General features: G+C 38.6%; 1 protein-coding gene across 13 annotated transcripts in view; it reads right to left on the bottom strand.

The window, feature by feature from the left end:
• The window catches only part of CFAP20DC (CFAP20 domain containing), a 255,701-nt gene that overhangs the window by 225,243 nt on the left and 10,071 nt on the right, over positions 1–20,387 (bottom strand). For 12 of the 13 annotated variants that reach the window (XM_036071785.2, XM_036071787.2, XM_036071793.2 and 9 more), the window contains exon 4: positions 16,937–17,009. The exons of the other annotated variant lie outside the window; for it this stretch is intronic. In XM_036071785.2, the coding sequence (XP_035927678.2) occupies positions 16,937–17,009 (73 nt within the window). The remainder of the gene's footprint in view (positions 1–16,936; positions 17,010–20,387) is intronic. 13 annotated transcript variants of the gene reach the window in all.

Genomic DNA, 20,387 nt, shown 5'->3' with positions numbered 1-20,387 from the left:
TCAGCAGGCTTGGGTCAGGCAGCAGGGGAAAAACAGATCTCCCAAGGCACAGAAAGCCAGGCACAGGACTGAGAACAAAGAGAACTCCCTAGGGGCCCAAAGACTTGGCATCTAGACTATAAAGGAGAGAGAGATCTCTTACAGTTTGGAAAGCCATGTGTCTATGAATCTGCTAAATCTTGCCAGTGGTCAGAGCTCAAGCCCTGTTGAAGGGAAGGATCTGAGCTTGCCCTCAAAGGATTCGTAACAAACTGAATCACAGGGAAGCTTCAAGCTTCAGAGCCCTGCCCCAGCCCAACCATGAACTGACTCTGTCCCGGCTTCCTCCACTAGTCTAAAAGAAGCGGTACGTTCTTTGTGGAGGTGAACGTTATTTACTTAAGGCTTTACTGTTCTTTACATGCAATGTGTGGTATGTAATCAAAAAATTAAAGACACAAGAAAGTCAGTCATGGTTCAAAAAAAGCAGATGCAGGGATGACTCAGATGGATGATTATTTGTTACATAATTGATGAATATTCTATTGCTGGCAGCATTTCCTTCACAGGGATACATTAATAAACACGTAAATAATTTTAGCACTCAAGGAGAGGGGCAGAAAATTTTTTTGAATTTTCTTGTTCTAAAAACATAAAAAATTCTTAGTATTTACTCCATTCCAGATCCTGACTTAGATACTGAAGCTGCAAAACAAAGTATAGCTAGCTCATCTTTTCATGGAACTTTAGTCTCCTGGGAAAGACAGACTGATAAGTAAATATAAACCAATCTAATAAGTGCTATAATAGAAGCATAAAAAGAATGTTACAGAAAGCATGGAAGATGAAGTTAGATGAGTCAGGGAAAGCTTCAAAGAGAAAGACATCTGAACTCAAGTTCTTTGGAATGAGTGGGATGTGTTCACAGATGGAGAAAAGAGACGGGATAAGGGAGGACATGAAAGAAAGGAAGTATGGTATAGTTTCAGGATCCTACCAGAAGTCCAGTGGTTTTAAACAGCACAGGGCTGAGGGAATATGTTGGGAGAAAGGGAGGGAGGCAGGAAGGAGATGTGATTGGATAAGACAGCTGGAGCCAGAATGAGAAAGCCTTTAATACCACATCAAAGACTACAGAAAGCTTTTAAGCAGGGAAATAATGAAATCAGATTTACAATTGTGACAAATATTTCTAGGACCTAGAAATAACACTACATTATTATTGTTTATAAATTAGCCTCTACCTGACTATGAGCACTTGAAGGGTGAGAAAAGATGACAGGAATTGATCAAAGACAAAAGGAAGTAAGATTTGAGAGATGACATTAAGAAAACCCCGAGCTTTATTCTGAAATTGTGGTCTTTATGACTAAAATTATTACACAATACCATTTTTACATTTATCAACCACGCAGTTTATTAATACAGCAATCTTGGCTCAACTTATTTTCACATATGGACATACGTCAAAGTTGACTTTTGTAATTCCAAAGTAGATGATGTTTTAAAAAACACAATGCATCATTTCACGAAAACTTAGATAACTCAGAAAGAGAAGTGTATCAGTTAGGGATGTGTTAGACTGTAAGTATTGCTGAAAAATAGTGGTTTTAACAAAAATGAGGCTTATTTACTCACTCAGGTCTAAGGACTGGCAGTTGGGGACAGGTTAGTGGCTCAGTAATGCCATCAGGGACCCAGCTTTTTTCTCCATTTTCCCCCGTGCCATCCTCATATACAGCTTTTGCAATCATACTCTCAAGAAGGCTGCTGTGCTTCCACGCCTTGTATTCACATTTGGAGCAGAAAACAAGGCAAGAGCAAAGTGCCAAAGGACATAGGGCTAAAGGAACAAGTTAGCTGAGTGTGTCCATTTTAAAAAGCTTTCCTGGGAGTACTGCCAAGTGAATTCCACTCGCATTTCATTGGCCAGAACTAGGTCACATGGCTGTCTCTAGCCATAGGGGAGTACAGGAAGGTGCGTCTGTTTAGCTGGGTTCACTGCCATCCTGACCAAAATTCTGCTAAAGGAAGGAGAGAACCAAGGATCTGGGAGGGTGATGAGCAGTGTTTGCCACAGAAAGTAACATAAAAACTTGCTCAGCTTTTCTATTAGGTTGCAACCCAACTGCTAAGAGACACATGCTGAACACCCTGCATGCCTATGAGGGAGAGAGATACTTGTCTCATTTGTAGGCAGTTCATGTATGCTATTAATGTGGGCTATTTGAAAGGATGTTCCCAGAATAGTATAATTTGAAGGATGAACTTAAAACACAGATAGCAATTTGGAAGTTTACCTAAATTCATCACATACAAAAGGCTCCTAGAAGTCACTACAAATGGTTGGCAATTTTATCTACTCTGTATATCAATACTAGTGAAAGTATGCCCACTTGTTACAAGTCCAAGTAGCAGAAGCACAAACACCTGCACATGTTCAATATTCTAGATGCTTACCAGGAATGGTGGGACAAGACAGCTGCTACTTTCCTTCCTGCCCAAATATTTTCCAAATATTAAGCTATTTTTGTTATTGCAAAGAGGTAACAATATTCACAGAACTATGCTTTTAACAATTGGCTACTATATTTATGACAGATGGCTACATTTACAATTATTAACAGTCTTGCTACTGTTTGAATATAAAAACCAAAAAAGCTACATAAATTACATGCTCAGTCGCCTTATTTCTAATTTAACTTTAGGGAACAGGAATTAATTTGATCTATTTTAAATATTTGCCAACAGGATGAATTCAATGACGTATGGAAGGATAATACTGAATTCACTGTCTTCTACTTCTTGCCACTAAACAATATATCAGCTTGCTTTTCTACTGAAATTGCATAAAATAGATAGGACAGCTAATTTAAACAGTTGTTTGCACATTCAATATTTATAACCCAAAACTTGCATGACTGACTGGAAGCAGTGAGTTAGAAGGTTTAGCTCAGCTGCTGCCTGGAGTGATGGATGGCCTCGAAGAATTTCTTGTTCACTGACCAGATCAATCACATAACAGAATAAAAAAATAAGATCAGCCTTAAACTAGATTCCCAACATTTCCATCTGTATGCAAAACTGTTGCAGGAAGAAATGTATCATAAAACATAATGTGAAGCTACTTAAAAATAATAAAAACTGACCAGAGATGCTGTAGAATACAAATAAAAAAGATAGGGTGACAGAATGATATTCTATGTTTTAACTGAATATTAACCGAGACTTTATTATATCTATAACCCAAAAGTGCTGTCAATTTATAGTGATATTTTGGTCGAGCTCAGACTCATAAGTAAAAGGGTTTACAAATCATTGAAAAGGTTGCAATTTGGGGAGCAGTATTTGCAGCTAAATTTTATTTAGTTGAACTAAAAGGTGGTGGTGTGGCAATTATTATATACTGCTGTTTTTAATTATTCCAATGACCGTTCTAAAAAATGAGTATCTGTTAAATAATGAGTGAACAAACATCTGACGTTTCAAATTACAGTAATCCATTCATTAATGGTTAACTCCAAAACATCAAACATCTGCATTAATGGGGGAAGGCAGTAGTACTGCACGTAGGCCGAGGCTAGTGAGGCCCTCCTTGTGTTTGTGGGTTTGACTGGTTTGTGCGAGTCTGTTGTGAGCATGTCTTTCTAGCTCCTCATTCGGTGATGTCAGGTTAGTAGCTTGAAAGCAACCATAGTGGGAACGTTAACATGACAGAAATTAGCAAATGTTAAACATCCGGGCTCCTCCCTACCCCCACCTCCTCCTGTAACCTGTGTGGTTGCAGAGTTCACTGGTAAACATGTACCAGAGCATGGCAGTGTGAGCTGTTCCTAGGGTCAGGGTTGGGAGTGGGCTGGGAGGCTGAGGGGACCCAGAGCTGAAGAGCATAGGTTGAGGTCTTGCTGAACAGGTGCAGGAGTGGACAGGCTCAGACCCTGGATAATCCTGAAGGTGCCCTGGGGGTCTAAGGATGTCTGTAGGTAGCAACCCGGACAACAGCAATGGCATCTGCCACTTTCTGTGGCCCTGAGGCATTCAGCTTCTCTTCTTGAGCAAGTTTGCCCTCCTAGAAGTAGAAGTGAGAGGAGGAAGAACAAGTAGAGAATTACAAGAAATGAGGAGAAGGAAGGAGGAAAAAGAAAGTAAGAGACAATGAAAAAGAAAAAAGTAGAGGGCACAGGGCAAGAATAAAAAAAAAAAAGGTGGACACTAAAGAGAAGGCAAAGAGAAGAAAAAGAAGAGAAAGAGGAGGAAGGATGAAGAAGGAGAGAAGAGAATGAAGAAACAAGATGGAGGGAAAGAGAGAAAAGAAGCAAGAGGAGGAGAAGGGAGCGAGTCGTAGGAAGAGCAGGGAGGTGGAGAAGGAACAGGGACTTTCAGGCTTCTGCGCACGGGCAGCAGAATGTCCAGAAATACTAGATGCACGGTGGGCCCTTGGGTCCAAACTGAAGAGACAGAGGCTCTAGAGCTGAAGACAGCAACCTTTCTACCACTCAGGTGTCTTTTCCTCTTTAGAGGCTGGAGTTTACGGCTCTGCAGCTCTCAGGTAATGTGTGACAGAAATACATAAAACTGTCGTAAGCCACCTTAGCAAACCTGGCAAATACAGTACGAAACGAGCCTAACATTCTGTAGATGCTCAAGAAACCTAACCATTCTAATCAGTGCTATTATTTAGCTAAAGCAGTACTAAAAAACTATTGCTTCGTCTTTGAGTGACTGCACAAAGCAGAGCCCACCCTGATTAACTAAGGTAGTTTACACGGCACCATTGACATAACCTCAGGATTCCAGGTAAGTGAAGGACATGACATAGGACAGGAGTGGCAACAAAGTAGCTATCACTGTAACAAAAAATTCTGGCTACCACCTACCCCTAAATACCACCCACTGGAGGGGCTCAGGAATATCCGCAGAGGTCACTGGTAGGTGGCTGAGAAAGAAAGAGGTTCTAAGATGACTGAAAAATGCCCAGACTCAAAGGAGAGTGCAGTGGGTCTATCAGCCCATTTGCCTGACCTGCCCACACCCTCTTCTCAGGGAATCTGCTCCAGCTTAGAGCCTCCGAAGCCGAAACCGAAGATGAAGCAGCTGGCTGAAAGCCAATGATTGGCCTGGTTATAATCCTGATTATTCTTCAGATCTTTGCACTGGAAGATACACCGACTGAACATGGTCAGACAGTGACGGGTATGGGACTTGTGGGGGCATTGAGGGAGGTACTGGGAGCCGTATTTGCCCACGCGCATAATGACAAGCAATCAGAGAAAGCTGGTCTACAGGATGAAACAGAACAGAGCGGGCTTACAGGACAAGAGATGAGAGAGGAGCTGCCAGAGAGAGAAATCAGTGACAACTTTTGCCTCCGAAGAGACCTATATCAACTTGTACAGTGGGTTCCATAAGATCTCTCCACATTCTTCTAATACTTCTCCTTTTACTTGACATAATTTAAATAGAGTAATGTCCCTAACAACCAAATGATCCTTAAAAATAGTTATTTTTTTTTTTTAACCTTGCTTATCCTGAACACAGAACACAAAATTAAACTGATTTCTGGTGGTTTTTAGAGGACAGGGGTTGGGGAGGAATAGAAACCTGGATTACAGTAACAGAATCAACTTTCTACAGTGGAGAGTCCAAAGTACTTGCAGAAATAACTTTGCTTTCAGAGTGTCAGAAACCATGATTATAAAATCATACTACATCTTTACCTTTTTCCAACGCAAGCACTAAAAGGCAGCAAAGATGCTAGAGAGTCAGGAGTTCTGGATTTGGTGTTGGCTTTCCTTTAAGAAAATTAGTGTCTTGAAAATTGTCACATCCCCTTTCTGAGTCTCAAGGTTTTTTTCTATAAAAAATAGGGGTTGGGCAAGATTTGTAGATTCCCTACAATAATAGAGAATTGAACTTCTAAAATGTTTTTAAAAGTTTATGCTAACACATCAATTTCTAAAATACAGTGAATTTGTGCATTTTATTGTAAATCACTATGTTTATGGTAGAGCAATAATCACATATGGCAAAGAGAATAATTTATTATTAAATAATTTATTTTCCAAGTTATAAATCAGTGGCACCTAAGCCTTAGAAGAAAGGGGATGGTAATACCTAGGTATAGGAAACAGAACAGCTGTTTCTATTTACTGCTAACAAATGTAACCAACTTCCAACTATACTGAGGATTTTGTATCACTGTCATTGTTTCAGTTTATTATAATAGCTTTTTAAATATGAAAGATACAAAACATAAGATCACTAATGTGTTCTAATAAGAAAGGGCAGACTACTTGGTTTTAATTAAAGTTCTCTGGGAGTTCTGTTAGGGGCTTATAATCAGAGTTTTCATCGAAGAGCCAAGTGTGATGCTCCTTAGCTTTAATCCAGCCTTGGGAACAGGTATTTGCATAGACTCCTACCCACAGAGCCATTTTGAGAAAACTCAAGAGAATGTATTTCTCCTTACCTAAGTTCTTCTGTCTTTCCTCATTCTTTGAAATAGTTACTATCCTGCCAGTAGAGGTGTAGCTAAGAGAAATGCAGTTTATATTGAGCAGGGCAAATAAAAAGTTAAATTAAGGCTCAATCAGTAGTTTTCCAGGAACTAAGCGTTGAGAAGAGAGAAGCTGGATACTGTTCACCTGCTTCTTACTCTAATTCTCATTTCTTTTCCTAACTTTTCCTTATCCAGGAACCACCCTGACAGTATATCAACACATTTCAGTATATAATATGATATAACAAGCGTTACTGAAGACCCGCCATGCACACAGAATTCTTCTAAGTGCTGTGGTGATCACAGTGATGAATAAGTTGTCCTTACCCTCAAAGGAATCATATACACCAGTACAGGAACACTCTGAATGGAGAGACCAACTGCAACTGGAAGAGTAGGAGAGGGTGCATGGAGGATACATATTTGGGTTTGACCTTAAAGAGTGATTGGGGTTTCAAAAGGTAAAGAGACAGGATCAGGTTGGGTGACAGCAAATGTTAAGAGCATGTGGGGTGTTCAGCAACCAGAGTGTCTATGGCAAAGGGAAGGAGTGGAAGGAGTCATGGAGGGAGAGGTGTCTAAGGTCGGATCCAGAAAGGCCAAGGGTGTCCAGTGACCACCAACTCTGTAGGGCTTGGGCGGTGGCAAATCTGATGGCTTCATGGATCTAGGATGTCTAAGATCGAAAGCGAAAACTTAAAAGTTCAAATATTGATCATTTAAAAATAACAGCAAATGTTAAGAGTTCCCAGCAACAGAAGACTTAAATGTAGTTGAAATTTGCAACGTCAGCTTTATTTGGCTATGTACTACTACTCAGTTTTAAAAAGAAGGTCGAACCATCTCAGTGGACTTCAACCTTTTGAGGGAGAAACAGCATCCTCTGTTCATATAAAACATATAAACACTGGCATCCCAAAATATACGTAAAACTGAAAAAAAGGGAGAACAGACTGTTCTGTTTGAAGTAATAGAAGAGACTGACAACTGTATAAAAATCAGTGCATTAGACAATTTTAAATGTTCTTTCCAGTTACCTCCCAAACTTCATTTCAATGAATGGAAATTCTAAATAGAAGTATCACCATCTTACCAATTTTAAAGCACCCATATTTTCCTTCACTTCTTCCCCCCAAAGAAGTACACCACACCACAAACTGAGACCAGCTTAAAGGAATTTAACAATGCAAGGAATCAGAAATTGCCGAGAGAAGGAAATGAACGTTTACTACATGTGCGCTACGTGCCAGGTACTATGTTAGATCTCTGTGAACAATTCAAAGTCCAATGAAGTCTGCGGCTGCCTACTGGCAATAGCTGGGCAATGTCTTTTCACATGGGACTTAGAAATTCAAAGTTCAATGATAGCTCCATTGGGACCCAAATGCATTAGCCCCTGAAGATCTCATGGTCTAGTTAGGGTACAGAGTTGGTTGTAGCGATACATAAATAATACGGCCATTACGTGATAAATGCCAAACAGACTTCTGTGTAAGTGCTGTTGTAAGATACGTTTGTGATTTACTACATATATTTCATTCCACCGAAGTTATTTCTGTGAGTCCAAATAAAGACTCTAAAGTACTTGTATATCCAAGTAAGAAACTCTACAATTTAAGGGAAAAAAAATTACAAAAATCAGGAATGCTAGAAATACCAGCCTTCCCCACTGGGGGCTGCTCCTTGTAATTATTACTGGGTGACTTAATCAAAGCCAAATGACTTCATAAAGTTTCAAGACATATTTTAATTGCTAACAAGGAATTCTTCCATATTAAAAAGTTCTAGAATGCTCCATTAATAAACATTCCTAAATTATTATAAAGTTTATAATGGGGACTATATAAGTCCCATAACATACATACTGCATTGTACTTTGTAGATGTTTAAAATTATTTTATTCTGAATAACTGAAATAACTAAGTGCCAGAATAAAAATAAAAGACAGTAAGAGGGGGGCGCCTGGGTGGCTCAGTCGGTTAAGGGTCCAACTCTTGATTTCGGCTCAGGTCATGATCTCAGGGTTGTGAGATGGAGCCATGCGTCGGGCTCCATGCTCAGTGCAGAGTCTGCTTGAGATTCTCTCCCTTTTCCTCTCCCTCTGCCCTTCCCCCTGCTTGTGCTCGCTCTCTCTCAAATAAATAAATAAATCTTTAAAAAAAAATACAGTGCGAAGAAAAGAGAACCAAACCAGATGAAACACTTCTCCTGACAATAAAAAGTGAGCTATATATCAATGACATTGAAGAAGCCAACTCTGCCATATCAAAGAAGTAAGGGCATTTGGAAGATACGTGATTTGCTACGAGTCATCTTTAATCATCCCTGGTAGTGAAGGAGAACATGGGCAGCAGTAAACAGCAAAGGCCTACATCTTATACCTTAAGCACTGGAAATCTACATGCTTTATCTATTTTTCCCAGGGCCTGTTTATTCACAGATGAACCTTCCTGTCCATCTGTTGTTCTACACTTGGCCTGGTCACCTGTGAGTCCCTTCAAACAAAAGCTGTGAAGCCGGGAGTTCCTACAATTGTCTTTTAAATAAGTCGCTAGCATCCATAAACATGATTCTTTTCATGTTTATGTTGATCACTTTCTTCCAGACAGAGAACCTGCATGAGTCAGTAGTCAAAAAAAGCTTTCCCATCTCTCTTCAGGGACTAGTACCATGAAAACTTCACAGGGAAAAGAGACATGCCCAACTTGTCACAAAATGTTTTAGAAGAACAGGGGCACCTGGGTGGCTCAGTCGGTTAAGTGTCTGCCCTCAGCTCAGGTCACGATCCCAGGGTCTTGGGACTGAGCCACATGTGGAACACACTTCTCCCTCTCCCTCTGCCCCTCCACCTGCTCTCATTTTTTTCCCCTCTCTCTCTCAAATAAATAAAATCTTTTAAAAAATGTTTTAGAAGAACAATCTAAAAATTAAATATCCCAGCACTCTTATTTAGAGATATAAAAATTATAAACTGACTATGCAGTTACCATTGGCATTATGAATTTAATCCTTGTAATTACTCAACAAATAGGTATAAATATCACCCCCATTGTACAAATGAGGTTGTGACACACACAGAGGGCTCAGCATCTCGCCCAGGGTCTTCAAGCTAAGACATGGCAAAGCCAGGGACTCCAAGGCTGCAAGCTGACCCATCACAGGACTCTGACTTATGCCCTGATGGTGTTTAGGGCAATAATTTAACTGTACAGCGCTCTAACAAATGTATGACCTTTAGTTATGATTTTACAGAGTAAGAACACTTCCAAATATTTGCATATGTGCAATTTTTCTTTTGCTAGTATTGTGTTTTAGCTTTCAGAATGTACCTAGGTTATCTAAAGAGTACTGTCAAGATACTTTAGAAAAGTAAAATGAACCAAACTGAACAACCAGAAAGAAAAGATTTCTCAAAAAACATTTAATTAATAGATAAAGAATATGGCATCTGATTTATATACCTACCACATGTGTTATCTAAATCTTCTACATAAAACCTATTTTAAGGCATGCAAATTTAATATATTATGAAAGACACTATGCAAAGCATCTTAAAGTGCTCTCCTTACTAGTGCATGTAACAAAATATACTGATTATGCAAGTACATTTAATTGGATATAATTAAAATAATGAGATTTAAATACTGATGATTTTAAAAAGAAAAAATAGAAGTTGGAATTAGCCATGAGATACATTCAAAATGTTAATGAAACTTGCAATGTCATGACTACTTTAGTACTCAATACTCCTACTATTTTATTTTATTTTATTTTTTTTTAAAGATTTTATTTATTTATTTGAGATAGAGAAACACAGTGAGAGAGGGAACACAAGCAGGGGGAGTGGGAGAGGGAGAAGCAGGCTTCCCGCCGAGCAGGGAGCCCGATGCGGGGCTTGATCCCTGGACCCTGGGATCATGACCTGAGCCGAAGGCAGACGCTTAACGACTGAGCCACCCAGGCACCCCTCGATACTCCTACTAGTTTAAAAAAGAGCAACACCTGGCCATTTTTGCCAGGTTCTAAACACATAGTTTAGAGATGTGACATAAAATATTTTATTGGATAATAGAATACTTGGCTCTTGGATAATATTGTTTTTTACACATCACTTAAGAGATACATAGCAACCACTATTTTCTTCAAAGAAAGGCATCAAAATGACCAAAAAAGATAACATAAATTTTCCACAGGAAGAGTTGTGCTTGGTTAAATGGACACAATCTCAAAAGCTCTTGCCAATGTCATTCTGATGTAAAGATATCAAATTTAGGTATTCTCTTAACTCTGGTGGCTTTAAAGTGGCTGAAGATGACAGATGGCACATGAAAAGAACAGGTCTACAGGTGTGAGGCCATATTCCCTTCACTTGGTATAAAGTTTTGAAGAGGTCTACTGTCCCCAACGTTACTCAAGAAGAGACAGAAGCAAAATTCAATAGGGTAGAAGGGCCTGAAACTTCTATTAAACTTCTCTTCTGACCTCTTTGTCTAGCTCACTAGCAACAATACAGAAAAGGTGATACATGGAAGACTTTTATTAAATTACCTTGAGGCTAAAGCTTTGTTTTGTGGGGTGGGTATGTTTCAATTTTCCATTTTACAGAAATGGAAGATTAAGCTTTAAGATCCACATGGACCTAAACCTCCTAAAATTTCTTAGGAAAAAACCCAACATCAACGATTAACTCTGACAATTAAAACAAAACAAGTTCATATTACCATTTACAGAAGAGGAAACTGAGACAGAAGTTAAGTGCCTGGCCCTAAGGCATATAAGTAGGGGATACAGCAAAAGGATAAGAGAAAAATTCTGGAATGAGCATCATAAATCTTAGATGGAATTCTAGGTTAAAATCATTAAATTCTACTCAGATATAAATTCAAATTCAGAATATTGGAATGAGGACATCACAAAGGATCAGTTAAAATTTGAAAGGACTAGGCACCCTTTCAGGAGTCTCTCTCTCTCTTTTTAAGAATTTACCTTATGAGATTCCAAATGAAAGTAGTACTCCAAATAGCTAAAGTCTCAAAATGTGAACCCTTCTGACAATAATATTTCCCAGGACCTGCAGGCTAAGCATCCCCAACCTCTACAAATAGCACATGATGCCCACCACCAGCTTCATAATGCTTTCATCCCATATCCTGAAAAAGCACTGGTTGAGATGAGTGAAAATGAGAAAAATAATGTCAATTCACTAGAGGCATTAACAGTACAAAATGTCTCTCAGAATTCATCGAAATAATGACAAAATCAGGATAGAGAAAGGAATTAATGCAGCTCAACAATACTCAGTAAAATGAATGCAATTCCTGTCAAAAAATGTAATATTCCAAAATCATTTAGTGTGATTGGCAGCATCAAATATAGCAAAATGGATTTCTATTTCAAGATGCAGTTGGTTCTTTTCCAAGAGCTCAGGTTCATGGTGTTCCTCCCGTGCACCAGATGTCTGCCCCCAGGCTTTGAAACACCTAACAGCCCACATAAGGGAGCCACCGGCTTCCCACCGCCTTGTACCCACAGCCTTGTACGGAAGAGATCACAAAAGGAAAGAATTCCCAAAATCTGCTGTGTATTAAATCATTTAACTGCAGGTCAAACAGTGAGACATAGGTACACCAAAATACTTTGGAAATGAAAACTACAACTAATGCTAAGAAATAAGTAAAAGTGAGTTTATTTTTTATTTTTTTATTTTATTTTTTTTAAGATTTATTTGAGAGAGAGAGAATGAGAGAGAGCGAGCACATGAGAGGGGGAAGGGTCAGAGGGAGAAGCAGACCCCCCGCTGAGCAGGGAGCCCGATGCGGGACTCAATCCCAGGACTCCAGGATCATGACCTGAGCCGAAGGCAGTCGCTTAACCAACTGAGCCACCCAGGCGCCCCGAGTTTATTTTTTAAAAAGTAAGGGAGGGGATTTTATTTTGTGGGTTGACACCAAAAGAGAAGTAAGAGAGAACTGGTTACTTTACTGCTAATACACTATGTGTTAGTACAGTAAACATTCCCTTTTCTCTACACCCAGAATGTAATGTGTTTGGATAACTGATGGTCAGGTTACGCAGCTCTGAAGAAAGAGGAACATCTCAGAATGAAAGACCTTTCCTTCCCAGAGCTTTAATGATAGCACTGTATTTATTACAGGAAGCCCCTACAAAAGACATAGAAGGCTTAGCACTTTTGTCTTATACAGGATTCAAATAAAATATCCCTACCACATATGTATGTATGTATAGTATGTATAGAAAGATAATATTTTCAAGTATGTCAGCATGGCATGGTGGTGCAGAGCACAGGTTCCACGTTTAAACTGTAAGTCTGAATTCTAGCTCTATTTTTTTTAAGATTTTATTTTTTATTATTTATTTGTCAGAGAGAGAGAGAGAGAGAGAGAGAGAGAGAGAAAGAGCAAGCACAAGCAGGGGGAGTGGCAGGCAAATAGAGAAGCAAGCTCCCCGTTGAGCAGGGAGCCCGATGTGGGACTCGATCCTGGGACCCTGAGATCATGACCTGAGCCGAAGACAGACCCTTAACTGATTGAGCCACCCAGGCGTCCCTGAATTCTAGCTCTAAGAGTTAGTAGGTCTATAACCTGTGGCAAATTCCTTAACCTTTCCGGACTTCAGTTTCCTTAATGGTAAAACAGAGGCAATAATTATGACTACTATATAGGTTCGTTCTGAGGATTAATTCAGCTAAAACAAAGTGCTTGGGACAATGTCCAGTATATAGTAAGTGCTTAATAAATGTGAGCCTTTATTACTTCATGTTAATTTTCTCATTTAATTCTTATGACACAGCTGTGAGGTAGATATTATTACTCTCAACCCACGGGTGAGCAGAGTTAAGTAATTTGCCCAAAGTCACACAGAGGTAAAACAGGACTTGACAATGGATCTGTCCGGGTCCAAGATTATGCTCATAATTCTACCTAATACTTCCCATGTTACCTACAGGTCCTGCTCTTATATCATCATAACATTTATCAAGATGCATTTAAATTGCCTTTTAACTGATTTTTCACCCTCAGAATAAACTCTTGTGAGGACAGAGACTGGGTCCTGTTCATTCATTTCAGTCCATTAGTCCCCACTGCCCACTCACCCACATTTCAGAGCTTTCGTGCCAGGCACATATTACACTGAGTAGAACCCACAGGTCCCTGTGCTTGTGGAACTCAAAATCTACCCCCAAAGACTGATAGCTCAAGCGCACAGAATTATAAACTGGTATAGTTATAAAGAAGGAAGAAGAACAGGGTGTTAGAAAAGATCATAAAATATGAAAATTTAGTGGGGTAAAATCCAAAAAGGCCTTTCTGAAGGGACACATAAACTGATGAGAAGACTTAGTAGGAGCTAGCAAGGCAAAGAAATGGGGATACAAACCACTTGTGCATAGGACCCTAAGAAAAGACTTCATCTGATGTGTGAGGAAGGGAAAGCCAATAAGGCCAGAAAGGTACCGGTCTAGCTGACAAATGGTGAGCTCAGGGCAGAGATGAGATATGATGAGAAGGGAGAGATGACAGACCGGAACACACAGGACTATCAAGAACTGGAGAAAGTTTATCCTCGGTACAATGGGAATTCCACTTGGTTTTTAGAAAGATCATGCTAGCTGCAATGTGGAGACTAAATTGAAAAAAGACAGGAGAATAATCTGGGAAATCCACTGGGATGCTCAACAGCAGATGGGCCCTATGATGGCAGTCTGGGACCAGAAGGGAAGAAGTGGGGGTAGGAAAAAGTGTACAGGTCCAATGTGTATTGACCTCCCACCCCTAACATGCTGCCTGACAAGAACAGGGATTCAGTAATTTGTGGACTGACTGATTGATTTCTCAGGCAGGGCGGCTGCTGGTTCTACGGCATCCACTAACCCACAGACATATGACCTCCCCCTGAGCAGTATCACCATCTAGTGGAAGTGAGAGACACAGGAAGATATTGAAGAAATGATGATTACATTGATAATCCAGCTGGCAAGACTCCACTTGTGAAAACCTCTTGATGTGTAAACGTATCTTTGTGAAACAAAATGCCTCTCCCATTCTGACAATGGAAAATTTAAGAAGCCAGATATCTTTCTGCTGTATGACTTTCCAAGCTTGTTAGAGAAATGTATTATTTAAAATAGCCCAGAGCTATGCTGCTAGAAACACAGTAAAACACTAAGGTACCGAAAGAAAGTCCTTTTATTAAAAAAAAAAAAAAAAAAAAAAAAAAAAAAAGCTGTAGTTAGAAAGACAGTCTATACTCATTATTCTACGTTCTTTCTTATAAAAATATGGTCTCTGTTATTACTTCCTAAAATGGCAAAATATTTTGATTATCTATTAGCAACAAATTCAAATTCAGAGTCAATATTTTTCCTTAGAATCTGCTAAATTGGGTGCCTGGGTGGCTCAGTCAGTTAAGAGTCTGCCTTCGGCTCAGGTCACGATCCCAGGGTCTTGGGATGGAGCCCTGCATCGAGCTCTGCCTGCTTCTCCCTCTCCCACTCCCCCTGCTCGTGTTCCCTCTCTCGCTGTGTCTCTGTCTGTCAAATAAATAAACAAAATCTTAAAAAAAAAAAGAAAGAGTCTGCTAAATTCACAAAGTCAGGACAGTGAATGTCTTCCCCATGTTATTTAATAATTTTGACCTTTTGTCCATAAGACATTTATTTTGCTAAAGCTATAAAACTAAAGCCATTTGAAAATGCTTGTCCACGTGGTTATGACAACAAGAGAATCTATGACTATAGTCAAATGAATTCAAAATCTAATAAATAATCCCATCACCCCTGAAAATGTTTTCCCATCCTTAAGTTGGTCAAGATGTTCATTAATAATAGGATAATGAAGGTGTAGTTAGGCTTACTTACATCAGATGCTCTCTTGCTGAGACGAAGTTAAACCTAACATACCTGTCAATTTCTCAATAATTAAAGCTTTAGTTATTATTAACTTAGTTAAAACAGTATCTTGCCTAGGCTAGGGTGATAAGCTCAAGTATTTGTGGGCACAAATAAAGCTTAATTTTGCATAGGCACAGAATGCTCAACAGCAAGAGTCTCCTCCAAGGTTAAGCCGAGCGTCCTGCACAGCTTTGATCAGAAGGCCAACTACCAGTGCCCCTGCCGCAGCTTCTAAAGAATCTCAAAGCACAGGTGGTAGAGATCAGAAGAAAAGGCACTGCACTGGATTTCTATATAAGGAACTTAGTAAGTTTAAAAATAAAATACAGTTTGCCTCCTTCCATTTGGTAGGAAACCACTTTCTCCTACATTGGAAATAAGGCTTTATGTGGTATTCTCTGTACCTTTAGAATGCCTTTAGGGTCTTGAAAATGCTTTTTCTGCAGAACCAGGGAAAGATACATAAGAGCATCAAATAGTGTTTTGGTGCTGTTACTGTAAGAACTGGTTTAAAGAATTATGGTAACCATGGCAGATGATAATAGAAAATCTTGGAAGTTTACTGAGGTTTAAAGTTGAATAAAATGAAGGTATATATTGTTCCATCTGTCCTTTCTCACTCAAGAAAACAAGATTGTATATTATCATCTAAAATTTGTATTTTTCCAGCCTACACACAAATCACTAATAACTTAATGTTCAAAAACAAAGACAAATGAATAACCTCAAATTTATGTTTTTCTCATTTTATTAAGAAAGTTCCTCCTTCCTCTCAGTTAGTTACCAAAGTAACTAGTACAAAATTACCTTCATTAATAGAAAAATCATTTATTCCAGTGGGAAAATAAAAGACTAAGCTTAGACCCTGGACAGCTATTAATTACAAAAAAAAAAAAATGAGAAAATAGCATACCTTAAATCTAATGTTTTATTAAAAGTGCAAATGTATTAATGAAATCTTAGGCAATATTCCATTTTATTTGAGCGCATAAATCAAATGTTATTTTCATTCTCACAATCATCTCAGACAACAGATAGCCCAACTGAGTTAAAGTTGTATATTCTCATTTTTGCTAAACAATCTGTTCATAGCAAGGCTATTTAAAACAAACATATTCCAAGCCATTCATATGTCAACTGATATTTCTAAACTAAAGCAAATAACTTTAAAATGAGGTATTTCGATCAATTTCAATCCAAATATGGTTTTCAATAGCAGAGCACAAAATTACCCCTCATTTGAATGAAAATCTCAAACTTTGGGATTATTTGTTTCTGCATGTTATAGGCTGTTTATTGTGAAATCCACAATCCTTTGATATTTTCTTAAACAGATGAAATTTGCCTTCTTCCCCTAGGGAAATGCCAGACTATAATGATATCTGAGAAATACGATTAAATTAGTTTAATTACTTCATGTCAACTTGATAAGTCACTGCTCTTTAATGCAAAAACTGCCACTTGTAATTTAATGACTGTCCATACTGTTTCAATTGATTAAATGTCTAATACACATAAAACATTGAAAGAAGTTCTGTATATCTTACAGCAGTTCAGTGGAGAAGTCTTGTCCCAGGGGTATGTAAATCTGAAGTACAAGAAACCTCTGGATCAGTCCAACTAGAATGAGAGGGGGAAAATATACATTCATATGTTCAAACCATTTATATGTGCATATAAACCAACACAATCACACACCATCAGCAGCCTGAAGTTTTTAGCGTTTCAGTAATATAGCACAACTGTAATAGTACTGCCCATGAGTTACAACTTCATTATAAAAGCAAAAAAGTTGATGAAAATCAAATCAAACTCTGACAACAAATGTTGCCTTTTAAAGTCCCACCTGTGGGCTTGGTGAAATTTTTATGAAAATTTAAAAAAATAGTAATTTTTTACTTACTGTTTTTATTAGGTTGCAAGAGAATGTACACATAGGACAGCATTCAATAGAAACCTATAAAATTGAACTACAGATTCCCATCAAGGCAGCCATAAAAGCATGTGGCAATTATTTTTATCCATTGACAGTTTTAACTGAACTAAACAACTTAATAAAAAACAATAGATCAAGAAAAACAATTCTAATTATGACAACTACAGCTGAAGGTTTGATGAGCCATATCTAGTTCATAGGATTTTAAATGTGTCCACAGTGAGATGGATGGAGGAACATATTTTCATTTATAATGCCTTTTGTTAATTTAACATACTTTTAATTAATTCAGTGCTCACAAACTGCAAACTGACTGCTTTCATTCCCCATCACCAGCTTCATCTGAATTAAAAATATCTGAAGAAAAACCAACCCCCACGGCACTTTTAATAGCTGAAGGCTACAACTGTTTCGAAAATCAATTGATTTTATATTATCTCTTCAGACCCATTCACTTAATTCCTTTTCTCTTAGGTTTTGAACTTCTGCTTGATATCTCAATTATGATGCTCCTAATGGATGTTTTAGAATCACTTCCTCCTAAAACATGCCTTTTAGAAACTTACCTCCTCATGTGGGACTTCTGTAGGAAATGGAAATGTTCTGACTTATCTGTGAACCTCTCATACAAATCTTACAGTACAGGGCAACAGGAGAGGATAAAAGAAGGCTACTGGTCTAAAATGTGTATTATTTTCTATTTATTCCAACTCAGTAGACTTAACAAATTTAAGTATTTCAAAGTAACAGTATGTGTATGTTTGTTTGTTGTGTGTGTGTGTGTGTCTTAACAACACATGTTTGGGTAATCTACATGTATGTTCTGGTTTATAATTCCTTTGGGAAACTGTTTTGCAACATTCCTGAACAACTTAAATAGTTCCTACATTTTACCCAAAATTTAGTTTCTACAAAACAAACATATTTGGTCAAGTCTGCTTAATATCTTTTAAGTCAAACATATAATGATAACTTTCACTTATAATGCTAAGCTTACAAACTGCTCGAGAGAGCCATCCATAGAATAGTAATAGAACGGAAACAGGGGATAACAGGCTCTGACCTTTGAAAATTCTCTAGGAACTGGATTTTACCATGTTTATGGGAAAAGCCAGTGAGGCAACCCTGAGTTCTGGACTACAAAACCAACGGGAGACACCAAAATGAGGCCAACTTCAATAAATCATCATTAATTTCTCTCCTGCATCTTCCATTGATTGACCCTATGGCGTTTTTCCATCGCACAATGGCCTCTGTATATAGAGCTGAGAGAGCACCTGGATAAATGAAATCAGTCTTTACAAAGGTCCCTAAGTTGTGTCACAAATCTCACTGAATCAGCACAATTTTCTTCAAAAACAATGAGCTATGCTACACATACAGGGCATTTTCCTATGAACATTTTTAGATACAAAAGACACTTGCCCTCAAAAAAAGAAAGCTTTGTAATTCAACTTTCTCACATACAGAAGCCCTAGTTTCCAAAAGGCTTCACTTCTAAGATTAAAAGAAGTATGACAATACCATATGGTGATGATCTGACAAAGAAAAAAGTACTTTAATCACATTTGACATACACTGATCCTGTGTGTCAGAAATGCTAAATAAACTCTATAGTAGTATTTTTTCCAGTGGCCTAGTAAATTTAAGCTGACTCTTCATGTCTACATTATATTGAAAATCACTAAGTAATGCTGAATGTGAACTACTATTAGTCAAAAAATGCCCATCAAGTATATAAAATTCATAAAAATTTAGTCTTTTTACTGAAATATGCAGGTTTCTGCAGTTTCATAATCTGTTGTCTGCTGAGATAAACTACCTCTATTTTTAAGGGGTTAAGTCCTTTTTTCCTTTGAATCTTTTAAAACGCATTTAACTGGTAAAACACCATCAGGTTTTTTTTTTTTTTTTTTTTTTTTTTTAAAGATTTTATTTATTTATTTGAGACAGAATGAGAGAGAGAGAGCACATGAGAGGGGAGGGTCAGAGGGAGAAGCAGGCTCCTCGCTGAGCAGGGAGCCCGATGTGGGACTCGATCCAGGGACTCCAGGATCATGACCTGAGCCGAAGGCAGTCGCTTAACCAACTGAGCCACCCAGGCGCCCCCACCATCAGGTTTTTAAAGAGTGGTTTTATACTTGCTTCATTACCGCCAGTGACAGCTGTACACCAACATACACCACATGTACATCTCACAAGTGTTTGTTTCATCGTCCACGAGTTTGGGATGAGAGCACAACACAGTCATCCTTTACAGGTGCCCTGCCAATTCATGACTGAAGCTACTTCCTGCTTCCTAGCGCAGTCCCAGCACGAACAGCACACTGAGGTGCACCTCTCCCACTTCAACCCAGAAGACAGGAAACAGGTATGCCTCTATTCTGGATCATTCCATATTCCTCAGGCAAATCAGAAGATCTCTCTGGGCTCTTTTCCTTTCAGGTGAAAAACTGGGCTGGGCAAATTAGATATATACTTCACAGGATTATTTGTATGAATTAAATTAGATCTATCATTCAAAAAAAGACTTACTGAGCATCTACTACATGCCAGACTCGATGCAGATGTTTTTGTAGTGAATAAGACAGACACTGTCTCTGCTCTCTTGGAACCGATATTCTAGTTTCAGGAAGGAGAAGGTCAGGGTGCAATGAAAGTGTATAATCCTCGGTCACTGGAGGGAAGATGAGTGAGGGTTTTCTGGGAGAAATGACACTGGAATTCAGCTGGGAAGAAAGAGCAGGGGTTGAGTGGGCGAGGGAGATGGAGGAACAAATGTTATAGGGAGAGGGAATACTCCATCATGTGATGAAAAAAGCCATGGTGGAGTGGATGAATCTAAAGACATAAAGGACTGGTAGGGGACACAGAAAGGGAAAAGCAGCAGGAGGTGATTCTGGCAAATAGCTAGGATCTCAATCATTCAGGGCCGTGAAGGCCATGTGAAGGATATAGGTCATCCTAAGATCAATGGGAATCCACTCATATATTCATTAATTTATTCCACAAAGATTTACTGAATGTCTACTATGTGTCAGGAACTATACTAGGTGAACAAA

The sequence above is a fragment of the Halichoerus grypus genome, chromosome 1 (assembly GCF_964656455.1).
Source record: "Halichoerus grypus chromosome 1, mHalGry1.hap1.1, whole genome shotgun sequence".
NCBI lineage: Eukaryota > Metazoa > Chordata > Mammalia > Carnivora > Phocidae > Halichoerus > Halichoerus grypus.
The sequence above is the reverse complement of the archived record's forward strand: the minus strand, read 5'-3'. Positions and strand labels throughout refer to the sequence as shown.